Source organism: Pleurodeles waltl, chromosome 10, assembly GCF_031143425.1.
Source record: "Pleurodeles waltl isolate 20211129_DDA chromosome 10, aPleWal1.hap1.20221129, whole genome shotgun sequence".
Classification (NCBI taxonomy): Eukaryota; Metazoa; Chordata; class Amphibia; order Caudata; family Salamandridae; genus Pleurodeles; species Pleurodeles waltl.
The window spans coordinates 65,033,828-65,053,524 of record NC_090449.1 but is presented as its reverse complement, the minus strand read 5'-3'; the positions used below and the strand labels follow the sequence as shown (position 1 = coordinate 65,053,524).

The 19,697-nt window shown below is 45.1% G+C and overlaps 1 protein-coding gene across 1 annotated transcript in view; it reads left to right on the top strand.

Moving 5' to 3' along the window:
• SCNN1B (sodium channel epithelial 1 subunit beta) overlaps window positions 1-19,697 on the top strand; it is a 168,074-nt gene that overhangs the window by 85,354 nt on the left and 63,023 nt on the right. Inside the window, exons 3-5 of the mRNA XM_069209671.1 lie at window positions 2,236-2,554; window positions 7,263-7,453; window positions 18,474-18,580. Of these exons, the coding sequence (XP_069065772.1) occupies window positions 2,236-2,554; window positions 7,263-7,453; window positions 18,474-18,580 (617 nt within the window). The remainder of the gene's footprint in view (window positions 1-2,235; window positions 2,555-7,262; window positions 7,454-18,473; window positions 18,581-19,697) is intronic.

Sequence of the window (19,697 nt, the reverse complement as noted above, 5' to 3'; positions counted from 1 at the left end):
GACTGAACCTCAAGAGCACCCCAACAGAACAGGCGCCATGTCCAGCTGAATGGATGTGTCTGTGGCCACCTTCTCCTCCTACGATCCACCTTGCCTCGTGTAATGTTGTATTGTATAATACAATGCTATCTTAAGTGTCACATTTTCACACAGCTCTTAATCCTGGCTAGTAGTCCATTTCAAAGCACTTCCAGTTTTTGTAACTAAGAGGACTGAAGGGAAGGCAGATAAAGTGATTTGCTCAGTATCACCCAGTTTGGTTTAGTGGGCAATTTGGGATTAGAATACAAGTCTACACGTTTCACAGATGATACTTGAGTTATTAAACCACATCTCCTCGCCTTATTGTTGGTATTTGTGCTTGGGGAGTGGTGGGTTGAAATATTTCAGTCATTGAAAATCGTGGGGCATAGAATGCCCCCCTTGCCTACTAGAGTATTTGTGTTTCTGAGCAATTGGAGGTTTTCAACAAGAAAGTTTGGGCAATAGCTAAAAACAGTACCTAACACTGAGTAGACGGTGGATATGTACTCCAAGGGGAGGAAGGGAAGCAGCAGTGTGTTTGGCAAAGGGCACGCACCAGTAAATCCACTTACAGCATACCTGTCACTTCTGGGTTACGGTATCTTGGGACCTGCAAGCACCTGGATCCCCTATTGGGTGATTGATTTAATGGAATGTGTTGTGGGGAAGCTGTGAGAAATTATTTTGCAAGTGCACATGAAAACGGTAGTTTACCATTTGAGTTTTCCCCTTTATTTTTTGGTGCAATCTGACACCCTCTTGTGGCCTGTTGTGATGGCGCCAGAAGGTAGCAGCCTTCAATGGATTTCATGCATACTACCCTTGCGTTTTATGGCATTGGGTGGAGCACTGCAGGGCGCCCCCTTGGCAAAGCCTTCATCCCTAACTGCTCTTAGGGCTAGGTGATGGAGGTGGAGAGGACATTCCTACACAGAAAGGACAGAAGAATGAATGCACAGAAGCAGGATTTTGGGCAGGACTTCTAGGAGCGGCAACAAATTATTGTATGCATAGTGATCCTGTAGACGTATATAGGTGGATGTTGTTGAGAATTCTAGTGTACGATTTGTTCTTTGCAGACAGGCAGTGAGATTCTTGGTATTACGGTGTGCGTACCAGGCAGGTTGGCAAATGTATATATGTCAAAACTGCTGACGGTATCAAGTGGGGTGGAAGCCCAGGCTTCTGTGAAGGCTGGTAAAGTAATCCAGCTGGTTAATGATGAAGGGGTTCACCAGGGTCTTTGTGGAGCATTCTTGCAGATGTTAAAAAGGTAGAACAGGTCATCAAAGCTTGTGATGGTGGTGAGGAAGGTAGCTAACCTAACCAGTTATCAAAGTAAATTCCAGCCTTTGTGGCCATGGCTGTAAGGGTGAGAGTGGAGAAATAGACCAGCAATCATACTGCGGGTGATCTATACCCTGTATCTGTAAACATAATGGTTCCACGATCTCCCCTTAAATGAATGAGATGACTCTCAAACCTTCATGAAATGGACCCATATTAACCACAGGCCTTCCAGAAATTATTAAAGGTATTCAGAATCAGAGAAAATGGACATCCGGAGGAGCTGCATATGAGGGTTGCACTGAATCACCCTTGATGGAAGGCATGATGTGAAGTGGGTGGCACTTCTCTTGTGCCTGACAACTTCCTGAGGAACATCAGTCTAAATTAAATAATTGTATATAGCTGCCCTAGCTGCTTATCCTCTTCTTTGTTAATATCCAGGTAGGTGCACATCTTTCTCCTGTAATCTCCTAAAATATTACTTTATATTTCACCTTGGATCCTCAATCCTCATCCAAGAAGCTCATAGCAATACACTGGAAAGTTTCTTGGAATCACTAAGAAAGATACAGTGCAGACAGGGAATATAGGCTACATGTCAAAATTAAACTAAGGAATTAATGATATGGGGTGTGGGTGTTGCAAATGTTGGTAGCATTGGAAAATTAGGTCATGTGGGCTCCAGAAATTAAGGTATTTGCTTGTATAACTCATTTCAATACATAAGTGAATTTAAAACAGTCAATCACAAACAGTACGGATGGGTTGCAGAATACTGACATCTAATATTTAACCCTCAAAAGACAATTTAGTTTGTATGATGTTCTACATAAAAGTCATAGTTCATGTTATTCATTTTTGTGTGCCTGAGGACTGATTTATTGGCAGGATCTGTGATCACAACTTTTCCCCCTTTTGCAGGTATTCCAAGGTCAAACATCTCTTGAATGACCTGGATAATGTGGTGGCCACTGCCCTGAAGCGGATCCGGAAATCCAGCGATGGAGGCGGGGAAAGAGGCATTGCTGACCTTGTGCTCACAGAAAACGAGACTAGGTCTCTGGATGTTGGCCTCTGGAAATATCTTCCGCTGGTAGTCATAGATCAGTCCGACCCGGATAAACCTGTTGTGATCAACATTTTAGATCATAACCCTACTTATCCAGACATTAGCAGTTCAAGGCTCTCAGCTCAGAATCAGACATCCTATGGCGACCGGTTTAAAGTGGCCATTAAACTGGTGAGTTCTATTCATTTGCACTCAGGATGCTAACCTTTCTTGATGGTTGGGATGTCCTATGAGGAAGACACAAGGGTATTGGGAGATGTTGGCAAAGAATTAAGACCACCTTTAACCTATGGTTATTTTCCTTTAACAGTGCAAGTTTGGCAGTGCTTTGGCCCCACTTTCTTCATTTTACGTTTACTATATATATTTTTTTTTTACATTTCATTACTCTAAACCTTACAGGTGGCCCTATTGTAGATTTGTGTGTAAACCCTCTGTGACCCCCAACCCAGGTATTTGAGCAAATCTGCGTTAGACACATTGAAGTGCAAAAGTGAGGTCAGTTACGCCGGACCACAGGCAAGGCTCTTGGCAATCAGTAGGCACCCTGCGCGCCCCTAATTATAACTATGCTGCTCATGCTTATTTCAGCATTTGACGATGGAAGGCAGTGTTGGCTACCACCCATCACTGCCCACGGCCTATACTCCAACTCTCCCACTAATTGATAGATAAACACACACTACCCCGTAGATAGGTGACATGACTAAGTTGCCTGGGAGGGGGAGAAGGGTGTAAGGGGTTTTGTTTTGTTCCAGTAACAGTTTTGCAGAATGTTATGATCTCAATAATGCTGATGCCATAATATGGCATGTTTCATTACTCATTGAACAACGCTAAACCTGTAAAATATATTGTTGATGTGAAATGACATTTCAATAAAACACAATAAATTGTGTTTGAAAAAAAAGATACATTGAAGTGCACAGTGTTCTAAATTATAAGATTGCTTTGGAAGTCCCAGGAAAGTGCATTAGATCCCTTAAAAATGGAAGTTTGGTTGGTCATGAGATTCTGCAAGGAGCCCATGAGATCTGCAGTGGAGGAAATGGAGCACTGTGGGAGTCCGAGGAGGATCTTACAGTGCACAACATGTCCTCAAGTGTGCCCGGTTCAGGTCTCCGATAGCTCCCAGGCTCATTAGAAATAGTTGAGAACTTTCTTTGTTTTTTTCTAGGGAATGAAAAGGGAGCCACTGAAGTATAAATCCCTGATTACTTTCAGTAGCCCAGCCTCTACTGTCAGTAAACCAGTGGGTGCACACCATTACCTTGCTTCATCTCCCTCTCGTGTACCCTCCCGGCTTGGCCACCATTGTGAGGGTATTCTTGCGTCTTTTACTCCTTTCCCCCCCCAAATCTGTTCTATTTGTTTGCTGTAAATGGCCTGATGTTTTCCTATGCAGCTGGAAGCTATCTCATGGCCACTTCTTGGGTCTAGGCCTTCCATCCTTGCAGTCAAGCTGGTACCACATATTCCTCATACTATTCCCAATTCTCTAGGTCTTACAGAGAGCAGGATAAATACTGCACAAGGCATTTTCATTTACTAATCATTTGACAGCTCTGTTCAACACAAGCCTCGGTCTGAAGAGACGTGGTAGAACCCCAAGTTTGACCGAGTTGAGGAAGGTATTGGAAGGGCGTGTAATTTTCACAGGTGATCAGCAACAAGTTATATTTATGAATTGTGATTTGTCGGAGAACGATCTTTAATGCAATCATGTATATAAACATTTTTGTAAGTGATTATTTTGCTAGAAGTGTAAATATTTTTATTTATATAGAGGGCAGGTTGAGAAAACACACCCAACCAGTAGGAATTGTCACTTCAATTCAAAGTTCTGGTTATTCTGCGTCAACTTCTGCCAGGTACATCGTCTCAAAAAAGCCGTATAGACAGCACTATCCAAAGCCACTGGGACTACCTATGAGTCCGTGGGCAGCAACCTCCAGCAGGAGTAAGCATTTCTCCACAAAAACATCACCACATAGGGAGGAACTGCTTCATTTATTTGAGGAATACACAGCATACTTTAGGTCACAGGTGTAACTATAGATACACTAATCCTCCCACCCACCCACGTAACTCCTGCTGAGCTGATCTGAACAATGAGATTTCAATGGACTCCGTTTGTGACCCCCTCCTGCGGGAATGAGCTGAGCTCCAGAAAGTTTCAACTTACCAGGGGCTTCAATGCTCTGCAAATGTGCGTCAGGTCCCCTCTTGCAAGGAAACAAAACAAGAGTGAGAAGCTGAGATAACCTTGTTTCTCTTTCCTTTGTAAACATAACAATCACATGAAAATAAGCTTCCTAACACTCATATATATCGTTGAGAATGCCCACTAACCTAGTTGCCCAAGGGTGAAGCATGCCACTAACTAGGCTAGTGGGTGAGAGTTCTTTTAAAAACCTATCTGGTTATTTTGTCCTCTTGAGACAGGGGTGAAAGGCACTCTTGACAATTTATAATGGTAGCAAGCTCGTTTTCAGGTCCTCTCTTGCAAGGAAACAAAACAAGAGTGAGAAGCTGAGATAACCTTGTTTCTCTTTCCTTTGTAAACAAAACAATCACATGAAAATAAGCTTCCTAACACTCATATATATAGTTGAGAATGCCCACTAACCTAGTTGTCCAAGGGTGAAGCATGCCACTAACTAGGCTAGTGGGTGAGAGTTCTTTTACAAAACCTATCTTGTTATTGTGTCCTCTTGAGACGGGGTGAAAGGCACTCTTGACAATTTATAATGGTAGCAAGCTCGTTTTCGGGTCCTCTCTTGACCTGACTTGGTCAATTATCCCTTTTCAGCTAAATAAGATCCTTGGCAATACTTAGGGTCCTATTCACAGTGCTAAAGAAGGTCTTAACATGCAGGTCCTGAACTCACAAACAAGATCTGCATGCAGTGGGAAGGCCGCAGAGCCCAGCCACCCTGCTCAATCCATGCGACACTAAGAATATTTATCTGTGCATTGAATCTTCTCATCCAGGTGTGTGACTAGGGAGGCCTAAGAGATCTGTACAGGCAGCTAGAGAGGATGCACGCACGGGTGACCTGCTCACACTAACCTTTCTAACCAGTCCTTTATATAGGCAGGTACCGTCCGGTTCTGAGGACCTGCAGTTCTTTAATCTTAAAGAATGAGTGCCTACACTTCTCAGCACTGCTGCAATACATTTAATGGGAGAGTACCGGCCCTTCTTGGGAGCACACGGGTACTCTAAATAGTGAGTACCTGCACATCTATGCTTCCATTAATAGCTCTGTTTCTACGCCTAACAAAGGAGGAGAAACTAAATCTTACACCATCGTCCAAGGATGGGTTAGGGGAGGGAGCTGAAACTCTTTTTTAGGGTCTAAGAACGTGTAGCCAGTCATCAGAAGATAACCGGTGTCTGCTCTGACCAGACAAGGATATGTGCATTAATATACCGCAGTATCTGATGGCCAGAAACCTGGCATGCCCCTATCTCTACCAGATCCCTAACCTATTTTTGGGAAACGTGCACGTGCCGAACGGAAGTTATGTGTACAGGAATGCCTTCTTTAATTACGCACCTCTTGCAAATATTTCCAACTTGTTTATACAAATAGTATCCAACTTTTTAAAATAAAAAATCTAATATCTCCCTTAAAGTTTTCCAGACTTTAACGGGCTCCTATAATAAACCTCTAATCTTTAGACTCCGATTTGCATTAGATAATTAATTTGCCCCCCTTCTTGATTTCTGCCCTTAATTTTGGTGCTGCTTTATAAATAACGTTTGCTAGCATGTTTAGTTTTTTTAATCTCTTCATTGTTTTTCATTCTATTTTTTATTTCCTTCATCATGCAACACCTCTTGCCTTCAACTCGACCTTCACATCTAGCTTCCTACCAAAAAGAAAGGCAATGGTACCCCATACAGCTCTTGCTTGTCGCCTCCCTTTGTCAACAGATGAGTTTGTTGGATCTCAGCTTCAGCGTATCCAGTTCTCCTTCAACCTCTTCTGGTCTGGGGACTTCCACTTAAACACTATCTACAAGGCAATCACTGGCAAAGCCACTATGTCTGGCTTCAAATGGGTCGATGTGAAAGAAGATTTTAAAAATTTTCCAAGAAGATGTTTATCTTTCTCTCACTCACCCATAAAAACAAAACTGCCCAGAGTCTGACCATTGGAAAGAGCAGCAGTATTGTCTGCAGACGTTCTCATATGACCTGCACTCCCAGCCTTGGCCAACAGGTGTCACCTTATGAGCATCACTCCCAACAATGGCCAACAGGTGTCTCTGTAATAACAGCATTTCTCGATTTAAGAGCAGCACTTAGGGATTTTTGGATCTCATGCTCTCAGAGATGTTTGTTCACTCAAGTTTTTATTTATTTTTATTATTTCGGGATTTATAATTCATGGTGTTTACCACGTAGGTATCATGCTGCGAAAGTAACATTTAATTGAGACTTATGAAAAACAGGGCCATGTTCTTCATAATAAGACAGTCAAGTATTAAATTAATTTTGGATAAAGCCAAGTTTTAAAAAAATTCCTGAATTTGGTCAGAGAAGTTTTGTCATGTAGTATCAAAGTTAGGACATTCCACTGTTTCACAGCTGCCACTAAAACCACTTGACCACCCAAACAGGAGCATGTAAATTTTGGGATCCAAAGCAGGGCAGACACCTCTGATCTCAGTTTGCGGTTAGGCAGAAGGTGCACAACTGTTTGGGAAAACAAATGTTGTTTTGGATCATACAGAGTTCTGTAAACTAAATGAAGCCATGCAGCCGTTTCCAAAAGAGTGATGTCAGTTCGTTACTTCTCTCCCAGTCTTGAGGTTTTGACTGTGGGGTCTATTTCATGCCTCATTTGCCTTGTCTCCTCTTCTCTAGTGCAATAATAATGGGACAGACTGCTCTTTCCGGAACTTCACCAGCGGCATCCAGGCGGTCACTGAGTGGTACACTCTGCAGCTCTCTGAAATCTTTTCAAAGCTGTCCCTGGAGGAAAAAATTGAACTTGGACACCAACCAGAAGACTTGATACGTACTTGCCTGTTTGCGGGGCAGCCATGCAGCTACAGGTACAGACTGCGGCCTAGGTCCTTCTGGTATTCCCTGATGAGGCACACCTCTCTACTGGAGTCCTCATTCCAGCCTGGCTCTGCTCCTCCACCTCTTCCTCCTTATTCTTGATTTCCTGTTTCTTGAATCAAGCCCTTATTCTGCTTCTGTTATTTCTAGTTCTGTTTGTTTTGCATCTTGATTCATTCCTCTGATGCTCTTTGTTCGCTGGCTCGATTCCTTTGTTGCTCTACTTCTCAGTGGCGGCTGCCACTCAATGGGAGTGGCAGGAGAACAGGGTGAGGGGACGGGGTGAAAAAAAAAAGCTTACATGTGGGGAAGACGCATTTGTCTCCTCTCCTTCCTCGTCCTCTTCCTGTTCCCAGGCTCCCAGCCAATCATGACGCTGCTGTCACCAGCAACAGCAGTGTCGTGAATGGTGTGAGCAACCTGCTTCGCCGCTCAGACTGGGAGTGGGAGAGTAGGCATGTTCTCCACTCGGCTGTGCAATACAGCTGGGTGGAGAACATGCAAAGTGCGCATGTCTGTTTAGCCGGCCTAACACGGCCGGTCAAACAGACATGCGCACTTTGTTTGCACATAGCCTCCTCTGGCCTCATTTCTCCAGCCCAGCCCAGCCCCTTCTCCTAGGAAAAATAAAATGATAATGATGTAGCGTTGTTATCATTTTATTTTTATTTTCCCCACAATCCAGGGAGGCGACGCTCCTCCGTCTTAGCAGAGGAGCGGCCCCTGCTACTACTTGGCTCTCTATGTTTCCTGATTCAATCCCTTGCTTTGATGCGCCTTTACCTACTTCAGGTTGTCTCTTGGCACGATTCCCTGGCTGCTCTTTTTCATGGTTCTCCTCGTTTTGTGTTTGGTTTCCTCCCACTACTGCTCTTATTCTTGCTTCTCTTAGTTTTGTGGTTACCTTCCTTCCACTGCTGCTCCTATTTTTGGTTCTCTTTGTTTTGTTGTTGGTTTCCTTCCACTGCTGCTCTTATTCTTGGTTCCCTTCGTTTTCTTTGTTTTGTGGTTGGTTTCCTTCCACTGCTGCTCTTATTCTTGGTTCACGTAGTTTTCTTTGTTTTGTGGTTGGTTTCCTTCCACCGCTGCTCTTATGCTTGGTTCTATTTGTATTGTGGTTGGCTTCCTTCCCCTGCTCTTATTTTTGGTTCTCTTTGTTTTATGGTTGGTTTGCTTCCACTGCTGCTCTTAGTCTTGGTTCTCTTGGTTTTGTTGTTGGTTTCCTTCCACTACTGCTCTTATTCTTGGTTCTTTATGTTTTGTGGTTGGTTTTCTTCTACTGCTGCTCTTATTCTTGGTTCACTTAGTTTTCTTTGTTTTATGGTTGGTTTCCTTCCACTGCTGCTCTTATTCGTGGTTCTCTTTGTTTTGTGGTTGGTTTCCTTCCACTACTGCTCTTATTCTTGTTTCTTTTTGTTTTGTGGTTGGTTTTCTTCCACTGCTGTTCTTATTCTTGGTTCTCTTTGTTTTTTGCTTGGTTTCTCCCCACCACTGCTCTTAGTTTTGGGATTCTTTGTTTTGTGCTTGGTTTCCTTCCACTGCTGCTCTTATTGTTGGTTCATGTTGTTTGTGCTTGATTTCCTTCCACTGATGCACGTACTCTTAGTTTTCTTTGTTTTGTGGTTGGTTTCCTTCCACTGCTGCTCTTATTTTTGGTTCTCTTTGTTTTGTAGTTGGTTTCCTCCCACTGCTGCTCTTATTTTTGTCTCTTTGTTTCTGTGGTTGGTTTCCTTCCACTGCTGCTCTTATTCTTGGTTCTCTTTGTTTTGTGGTTAGTGTCCTTCCACTACTGCTCTTATTCTTGGTTCTCTTTTTTTTGTGGTTAGTTTCCTTCCGTCGCTGTTCTTATTCTTGGTTCTTTTTTTGTGGTTGGCTTCCTTCCACTACTGCTGTTATTCTTGGTTTTATTTGTTTTGTGGGTAGTTATTTTCCTCTGCTCGGTCTCTGTTGCTTTAATTCTTTGCAAGCCTTTCCGCTTTCTTTTGCAGATTCCTGGCCTTTTAGCTTGTTTTCTCTTATCCTTTCTAGGTTGCATATATTTCTTAGTATATTTTCCTAGCTAACTTTTTCTTTACAGCGCACTCCCTGATTTCTCCCTGAAATCAGAAAACAAGCAGGAAAACAGCACTAAAACTAAGAATGTGAGTGGGAAATGGGCGTGTAGAATCAACATCAAGCAGAAACCACAAAAAGTGCAGTGGGAGATCAAAGGCAGGAGAACCAGGAATAAGAAAAATAGAAGGAGAAAGACAATCAGAAAAACGACGTGTGTTGCAGGAGAACCTGAAGATAGAGCAGATAATAGCACGGGAAAGGGAAAGAGAACTAGTAAATTGACAAACAAAGGAGGAAAGAAATCAGGGAACAGGTTCACCCCTATTGCAGGCCCTCCAGCCCTGAGGGCAGGGTGCAGACTACCTGTGTGTGAGGGCACCCCTGCACTAGCAGAGGTGCCCCCATGACCATTTACCCAGACCTCGTGAGTGTAGGGAAGCCATTTTATACGTGTACTAGACATAGCTCACTACCTATGTCCAGCTCCACAATGGTAACTCTGAATATCGCCATGTTTGGCATCAAACATGTTGGACTCATACCCCAATGCTTTACTAAGCATTGGTGTATGATTCCATGCACTCTATGGGCTTCTTAGAAGACCCCCAGTATTGCCATTCCAACCTTCCGAGGTTTTCCAAGCAGCCCCAGCTGCTGCCACCTCTCAGACAGGTTTCTGCCCTCCTCTTGCTTGAGCAGCTCAAGCCCAGGAAGGCGGAACAAAGAATTTCCTGTGGGAGAGGGGTGTTACACATTCTCCCTTTGGAAAAAGGTGTTACAGGCTTGGGAGGGGTAGCCTCCCCACACCTCTGGAAATGAAGGGCACAGATGGTGCCCTCCTTGCATTATCCAGCCTACAGCGGTTCAGGGACCCCCAGTCCTTGCTCTGGCGTGAAACTGTGCAAGGAAAGAGGAGTGACCACTCCCCTGTCCATCACCACCCCTGGGTTTTGCCATCTTGGATTCCGAGTTGGCAGGGAACTCTGGGAGCATCTGAGTGGCCAGTGCCAGCAGGTGATGTCAGAGCCCTCCCCTTATAGGTGCTTACCTGTGTAGCTGACCAATCCCCCTATCAGGGCTATTTAGGGTCTCTCTCTGGGGTGGTTCTTCAGATTCGGATTGCAAGACTCCACCAGGAATCCTCTGCATCCTTTACTTCACCTTTTTACCGAAGAAACTGCATCTGGACCCTCCAGGAACTCTACAAACTGCAACAAAGAAGCAAAAACGACTTCTGCAACATTTTATCTTCAGCTCCTGACAGTAACTGCAACTGGTTCCTGGCCATGCATTCTCAGAAGTCAGCCTGTCTTTAGCCTGCACCAGAAGAACAAAGGAATCTCCCTTAGAGTGAAGGAGTCCCTCCCCTGCTTCATCAGGCACCTCTCTGCAATGACGACTGGTTGTGTGGGACCCCTCTCCTGATGAGCTGCGTGGATCTTGCATCACGGGTGGTGGACTGAAGTGTCCCAACGGTCCTGACGTCCAACTGTCCAACTTTGGTGGAGGTAAGAGCTTGCCTCTCCACGCAAGACAGTACCCCCGTGCACCGCATGTTTTGCAGTTGCCAAGGCTTGTTGTAATCCTTCCATTAAGTTCTTCGTGCACCGTGCAGCTCTAGCCCCCAGCACTCCATCCTGCGATGCACAGCTTCCTGTGTGGTTCTCTGGCAGCGTGGGACCCTTATTTGTAGTGCTGCATGGGCCCTCTTTAGCACCTTCTTTGTCCTTTTTGCTATGGGACTCCTGTGCAAGCTACCGGGTCTTCTGAAGGCTCTCGGAGTTGCTGAGAGCCCCCGCTGACTACCCCTCCTGGGTAGAGTCTGCCAGGTCCCTCCTGGACCCAGGCAGCACCATTTCCGCTAACCGCGAGCTTTGCGAGTGTCAAGGCTTGTTGGCAGAATCCAGCAACGCAAACCAGACTGCAATCATCCATCCGGCGTGGGACATCATCTGCACCAACGAGGAACCCTCATGCATCTTCTTGTGTGCAGTATTGACTGTTGTTCTTCACTGGTGGTTCTTCTTTTGCACCTTCACCCGGGTTAGCAGGGGCTCCTGTTCTCCCCGGACTCTTCAGTGCTTCTTGGTCCCCTTCTTCCACAGGTCTTCAGGTCCAGGAATCAATTGTTGTTGTCTTGCAGTCTCTTCTGGTTCTTGCAATACCTTCTTTCTCGTATTCTTGTGCGTTCTAGGAAAGTTACAGTGATTTACTCCTGCTTTCCCTGGCTCAGGGGTGGGTGCTATCACTTACCTTTCGTGTTTTCTAATACTCCCAGCGCCCCTCTACACACTACACTTGCCTACGTGGGAAAACGACTTCAGCATTCCACTTTCTTAGTATATGGTTTGTGTTCCTCCTAGGCCTTATTTCTAACTATTGTGGTTTTCACTATTTGCACTGTTATTTCTGCATACTAGTGTATATAATTTGTGTATTACTGACCTCCTAAGGGAGTATAGTCTCTATGGTATTTTGGGCATTTGTGTCACCAAAATAAAGTACCTATATGTTTGTAACACTGAGTATTTTCTTTCATGTGTGTGAGTACTGTGTGACTACAGTGGTATTGCATGAGCTTTGCATGTCTCCTAGTTAGGCCTTGGCTGCTCATCCATATTACCCCTAGAGAGCCTGGCTTCTAGATACTGTCTACATTTCACAAAAAGTGATACCTGGACCGGGTATAAGATGTAAGTACCTTAGGTACCCACTACAAACCAGGCCAGCCTCCTATAAAGAGAAAAAATTATATAGCGTCAAAATGGGGGAAATCAGCTGCAAGAGTGAGCTGAAGGGGCAGGGAGTGGCTGTTAATGGATTACAGGGACCAGAGATGGTATCAGGATTACGCAGCCTCAGTATTCCGTGTTCCCACATTTAATTACAGCAGCTGCATGTTTAAGAGGCGAGCTTGGGGCATGGCACGTTTTTATTTATAAATTAAGCACTGACACGGATGATCTAAACCTCCTCCGACAGAACAATCCTAACAACGCACATATGATGCCCAAGTTCTGAGGTATACAGGGTTACCCTGTTGAGATTTAACATCTGATTCTCTCCCAGTGGCCCTTATCCCTGTTTCTCCTCTTTCACTCTTATGGCCAGTTCTGCTGTTAATCCTGAGTTTCCCATTAATGTTCTTGTTTCATGCTTCTTTCCCTGCTGCTCTTATAGCCTGCTAAAATGTCTGCCCCTGTTCCTACCACCTCTGTTGTTGTTTCTCATTCTCTGTTGACTTTTTGTCTCTGTTTCTCTTGTGACTACCCCTATGCCTCTGTCTCCTGCATGACTCTTACTTCCACCACCCCTCGTATTCCTGTATTTCATTCATTTTCTGGCTCTGTGATTGTCTCTCTGCTACTTTTATACCTGGTTCTAATTATTGGCTCTATTCTTTCCCCTTACATTGGTACTCCTGATTCTCTAATTACCTTTCTAGCTCTGTTTCTCTCTCAGCTGCCCTTATTCCTGTTTCTCCTCCATTACTTTTACATCCACTTCTGCTCTTGTTCCTGAGTCTCCAATTAATTTTCTCGCTTGTACTTCTCTCCCCGATGTTCTTATAACTGGTTCCTCCCTCTTTTATACCTTTTCTGATTCTCTGTTTATCGTTCTAGCTCTGCTTCTTTATTGGAGGCCATTTCCCTCTTTCTTCTCCCTGTCTATTACATAAGCTGCTGCTCTTGTTTCTGATCCTCCATTTAATGTTCTTGCTTTGTGCTTCTCTACCTGATGGTCTCATACCTGGTTCCTCCCTATCCTATTCTTTTCTAGGATTGAGCGTGCGCAAGCGCTCTGGACCATGTTGTAATCTCTCTGTGGGCTTCTAACCACGCCCATGTCAGGACCCTCAATTTCATTAGTTTGTGGGCTTGCCTTTTAAGAATTGATTGATTCCATTTGTGAAAGGTATGCATAAGTCATGCCTTTTCCGGTTATTAGCCCTCCTTGAGCGCACTGGTAAACTACCGGAAACATACGAGGCTCTGTGTTTTCAGCTGGTTTCTGGACTACTTTATCTTTTCATCTCCTGCACAGCGCGATCTCGCTGGGCAGAAGTTGAGCTCTTTGCATGACATCAACCCTTTTACATAGATAATTGCACTTTTGCTGATTACATGGATAATTGCACTTTTGCCGGTAACATGGATAATTGATAATTGATCATTTTTGCTGATAAATTTCACTGTGAGCGAACTTCTGTTTCTTTTTCTGTGTCTCCTTCATGCTCATGGCGACCATCGGCTCACATATGTGAAACTGTTTTACTTTTCATTGTTAGATTATGTGACAAGAAAAGTTCGGTTAGGAGTTTACAACGATAATAGCTCTAACACGAGCAAACGCGAAACCCGTTGCATTGCAAATGCTTGTCCTGATTCTCTGTTTACCCTTCTACTTTTGTTTCTCCATTTGCAGCTGTTATCTCTGTTTCTCCTCCATGACTCTTGCTTTCACTGATGCTCTTGTCCCTGATTCTCCAATTGATTTTCTTTCTTCTCTCCCTGATGCTCTCTTAACCTGCTTCCTCCTTCTTCTGCTCTTGTCTCTGATTCTCTGTTTGCCTTTCTAGCTCTGTTTCTCTCTTGGCTGTCCTTACCCCAGTTTCGCCTCCGTGACTCTTACATAAGCCGCTGCTCCTATTCCTGAGTCTCTATTTAATTGTCTTGTTTTGTGCATGTCTCTCTACCGCTCTTACACCTGGTATTACATTTCAGGTCTTGTTCCTCCCACCTCTGTTATTGTTTTTGATTGTCTCTTGACTTTGTCTCTGTCTTTCCCTCATTTGCCCTGATGCCCAGTTCTCCTGCATGACTCTTTCGTCCATCCCTTCTCCTGATGGTCATTCATTTTCTGGCTCTATGCTTGTCTCCCTGCTGCTTTTATACTTGCTTCTAATTCTTGGCTCTGTTCTTTCCTCTTGTATTCGTACTCCTGATTCTCTGCTTATCTCTCTAGCTCTGTTTCGCTCTTGGCTGCACAATATGTGTGCTACCCCTCCAAGTTCTTCCAGTGCTGCTCTTGTTCTTGATTCTCCACTTCATATTCTTGCTACTCTCTGCTGCTCCTGTTGGTGATTTTCCATTCATTTTCTGGCTCTGCGCTTGTCTATCTGCTTCTCTCTGGTTCTCTTCTCCTTTTTACGGTATCCACTTCGTTTCCTAGCTCTGTGGGGTACTCCCTTGCTCCTGTCTCTGAAACAACTGCCTGTTTGTTTGCTCTTTTCAGCTTCCTCTAGATTCTCAAACCCAACATTAGCTTCGCGCTTCACACTTCTGTTGGGCAACAATAAGGAGTTTGAAATGAATACGAACAGGACAGTGAAATATTGGAAGCCAAGCATTGAACCCTCGCGCCTGGGGTGAAGGGAGGGGATGCAAGAAACACCCTCTGTTGTCAAAGAATCCGCTGCCTGATAAGATTCGTGGCTATCTTACTTGTACCTGGAGTTTCCAAATGTTGCTGTTCTGTGTCCGCAGTGTGCATTGTCCTGGCGGCAGGTCACTCCCTCACATATTTACCATACCGCCTTGTCAACAGTGAGATCAAAATGGCCGACTGTTTTGAGAAGGGTCCGCCTTGTGGGTGAAATGAGTGCATGAAAGCCTCAAGACAAGATGGTGGCACTGTTTAAACTGGGTCATGTTTGCTTTAACAAATTCTGTAGTGTTTCACAGCTTCAGATTTCAGCAGGTGAACCAGGTTATCTCCCTGAACTTGGCTGAGCACAACACCCTCTTGAAGAGCAACACTAGGTTTTGTGAAGGTTTCAATTGTGTTTAATCACTATGCCCCAAACATGTACCTATAGAACAATTTAGGCAGCATTCTGCAGCATAAATCTCTGGTTATGTAGAAGGGCTCTGCAAGCCGGGCAGGCCTTTAGCATGGGTGATCTGGTCCCAGTCCTGGGCGCCAATACTACTCTGAGGGGTGCATGACGCTCTGTGCATTAAGGATATGCCAACAGCAGCCCCCTTCTCATCCTGCTCCGTCCTTGTCTGTCCATTTCTGTGTGCTTTGCCAGTTTAAAGTATTTCAGTCTTTCATTATCATACCGGGTTACTGAATTAATCCAGGACCACTTCTCCTAGATAGCACAGGGATGTTAAATGAAAAACAAGGTCTGTAGTAGCGAGTCCTTAATAACACGGTTTCAGTCTTCTGGTGACCTCAGTCAGGAATAATGCAGGTGATCTCCTTGAGGGCCTGCAGCACGTGGCCTGTGCAGATAAAGGTTGTGAGGGTTCCTGCTAGCAGTGGGCGGAGCCCAGGCCATTCATAAGATGGGAGTCCGAGAAGAGCACGTGTAAGGGGTGAATGCCCAATCAGAGGCCGTTGTATGTTTGTGAGATGCCAGAAACATGCCCCCCCTCGTCTTACACTTGGCTGCGGGCTACAGGCGTTTTGTGTTTGTTTTCTACCACGTTTGATTCTCTTCGTGCTAGTGAGACACCGTAAACGTGTAGAGACCCTCAAATCATATGGTCTACATGCTAACAGTGCATGGCCCATCTACAATGTAATGACCATGGGCGTCTGCAGAAATTCTTTCAGGGGGTGGCATAATTTGTTGTACTAGTGCAGGCAGCGTAATACAACGGCGGCCGTAGTGTTTCCCTGCACTGTGAGCTTTCACACCAGGCTGTACCTAAATCCAGGGAGGGGACAAGCACCACCACATGCCCCACCCCAATGGATGCATATGGTAATGACGAGATACCACCAGTTAATATTTGCAAACTAGAGATAGATAACGAATAGGGGGTTGCATGATTTTCCATGTAATTTTCTTGCTTCACACTTCTCTATGTACCTCCTATTACAGTTTCTTATTCCTGGTCCAATTTTCCTTCTTTTATTCGAATTTCTGGTTCTCTATTTACCTTTCTAGGTTGGTTTCTCTCCCTATTAGAGTTACTGATAGCAATCGCGCCAAGAGTCCTTGGGTAGGTTTTGCGCTTTAAAAATCCATAATGAGTAGGATCTCATTTTATGTGCCACAGGGGGCTGGGGGTGGGCATTGAAGTCCTGCTGCTTCAGTTTGGATGCCACCCACTCAGCAACAGCTCCTCAGTTTAACCAGCTGCAGCTCAGCGGGTTCTGGTGTTCCAATGGAGTACCCACACACAGCTCCACCAGTGCTCATCTTCCCTGCCCTTGACACACCCAGTTATTCAAACCCCGAAGCCCCTTAATTAAAGGGATGACATCCCACAAGAAACCACCCTGATCAGGAGCACTCACCGCTGCTCTAGCAGTGGAACCCGGCATATGCAGGGACAGACTGGCCATACCGCACATTGGGCATTTCCCTGGGAGGCTGGAAGGGTTGGGGGGCTCCTTTCGTTACTTGGGGCCGTTTTGTGGAGCGCTGCAGAGTTCCTTGTATATCTAGCAGTTTTTTAGGCAACAATAAAAGTGCCAAGATAACTCTGATGTCTAATGTACCTGCTGGAGAGAGATTGGAGTTTAATCTAGTGGCAGTCTTGGCTCATCTAAGGTAACACAGAGGGTTAATGTACCTGCTGCAAAGAAAGTGTACCATGCAGATCACAGAACAGTATTAGCTCAATGGGATGCTTCTTTTGTCACAGAGATCCTTTTATTACTGTACAGCTCATAATTTACAGTCATAATCTAGCAGAGTGAGCTATGAACGGCCATCAAAGAGCTGCATGTGAACTGCATGGTACAAGTTAGAAAGCTATGTTTGTTTTACCAGCCTTTGATTATTCCAAATTTGCCAAAAAGGGTTTGTTTGGATATAAATAAATAGAAGTAAAGTTAACCCTAACCACAGTGTTTACGTTCTGAATCCTGAGTTTCTGCTTCCCCAGACCAAGCACTCTTAAAAAATACTTACCAGTATGGATGACGTGAACCTTGTAGCCCCTTTGTCTTATGTAACATTTTCTATGCACTGATTTACACACCTGTGATTCATTCTCTGTATGTGATGTAAAGTGCTCCAACATCTTACTCTGGTAAGAGAGGCGCTACAAAACAAATGAAATACATGTGAGAGGGGCTGTGGAGGGATGAGAGGCACTGTTAGAGGGTGATGTGAGGGCATTATTGAAGAGCCCCAATAAAGACAGATGTATCCTGGTGCTCTCTAAGGACATTGTTTACTATGCTTTAATAACTAATACAATTGAGTATATGATGGACAATGTGTTGTAGAATGCACATTTTTGCCATTTTCCCCAATTTTTCTTTGGGGGAGAATCCACCAAACCCCATTATAGCAGTCAGGCTCACTCTCTATGACAAACTATGTCAGGGCTGCTTTGGGTTCACATTCCAGCCCTGCACACACAGCTCCAGGCGTGCACCTCAACCACAGCCCTTTAGCATCCCTGCTAGCCCATCCCATGACTGGACAGACCACTGTCCAGTTCACCCGAGGTCCTCCAACTGCTGTTCCAGTAGCCCAACACAGGGCTCTGCCATTGCAGCTCTACTGATGTACCTCCTCTTCTGACCATTAGCACACCCAGTTACTCCAGTGTTGAGATCCCCACGCAACTTTGATGATACGTCCCATTACTAATCGCCCTAACAGTGCTACATTACTTGGACTCATACACAGCTCTACCAATGTACCTCCATTCCAGGCTGTTGCATAACCAGTTATTCCAGTGCTGAACCCCACACACTTCCAGCCATACAATAATTTCCAAACTGCCCCGGACAATATTTTAGAACTTGGATCTACTCGGAGCTCTATCAATCCACCTTATTCCGAGCTGCTTCTGACAATGCTCCAGTTCCTGGACGCATAGATGGCTCTTCCAGTACACTTGAATGTAAGCTAGCATTCGGGCTTTGCAATTCCAGTTTACCTATACATTTCATGCCAGAACTTTAATTTACTTTGGTGAAAGTCATTTTCTTCTTTTGGGAATTAAAATCTCATGCCCACTTCTGTTTTTTTTCTTTCAGAAATTTCACCCAAATATTTAACCCGGACTATGGTAACTGCTTCATCTTTAACTGGGGCCAGGCAGGGCAGGAAGAGCTGATCTCAGCCAACCCTGGTGCGGAGTTTGGTGAGTACCCCCCAGGACCCCATATATTGTAATCACAGAGGAGGATTAAGCTCTGCTCCTACCCGTCTCACTGAACTCCACCCTACAGACCCAGGACACGGGGAGGGATGGAGAGACAGAGACTTCTGCTAGAGCATGGTTAGGCCTCTCAGCAAAGGCCAAATCCTGGGGGCCACGCACAGCTGTTAGTAGAGATACAGGCCTCTCACCCCAGTGCTTAATTTGTAAATAAAAACGTGCTGGTGTCCAAAGCTCCCCTCTGAAACATGCGACTGCTGCTGCTAAATGTGCGAGCAGAGAATACTGAGGCACCGTAATCCTGAAGCCATCTCGGGCTCTTTAATCCGTTTACAGTCACTCCGTGCCCCTACAGCTCACTAATAAGCGATGGTCCCCGCACCACAAACAACAGGCACAAATTAAGCACTGGCTCACCCCCTGTGGTGCTGGAGAGGGCAATGAAGCTCGAGGATGGGGGGCAGGGGATAGCTCAAGTGACCACTGCAGTAGTGTCAGAACTCTTATCATCCATGGTGCTGGAGAAGGCTGTGGAGGTCGAGGCCTTGGTTTTGGGGATAGTGTGGCTGGATGTGTCATCAGGACTAGGCCTCTCACTGTTCACAGAGCTTGGAGGCCTAGAGTTAGGGGGGTTAGAAGATAGCCCGGGGCACTGCAACATCAGGGTTAGGCCTTTCACTGTTAACTTGCCTTGGAGGCCTAATGTTAGGTGGCTAGGGATAGGCCAGGAGACTGCATCATCAGGGTTAGACATCTCACCCTCTATGGAGCAGGTTAAGGCCATGCAGTACACCGGGGCATGGAGGAATGCGTATCCTACGGCCAGTATAACAGCTAGGATGGGCCTCTCGTAGGCCTTGGTGCTGGAGAAGACTTTGCAGGGTCTTAAAGCTGAGCCATGGAGGACGTGGATATCCGCAGTGCGCAGGGTCCAAGGAGACGGGAGTCTCTGGTTTTATTGATAAACAGCGCCTTGACAGCTCTGAGTCAGTATAACACCAGGGCCATGCCGCAATACAAATCCAAATTCAAATTCAGATTTACTTTATTTAGGCAACCAAGTCCAGTAAAGTGCCATATGCAAATAAAAACAACATCC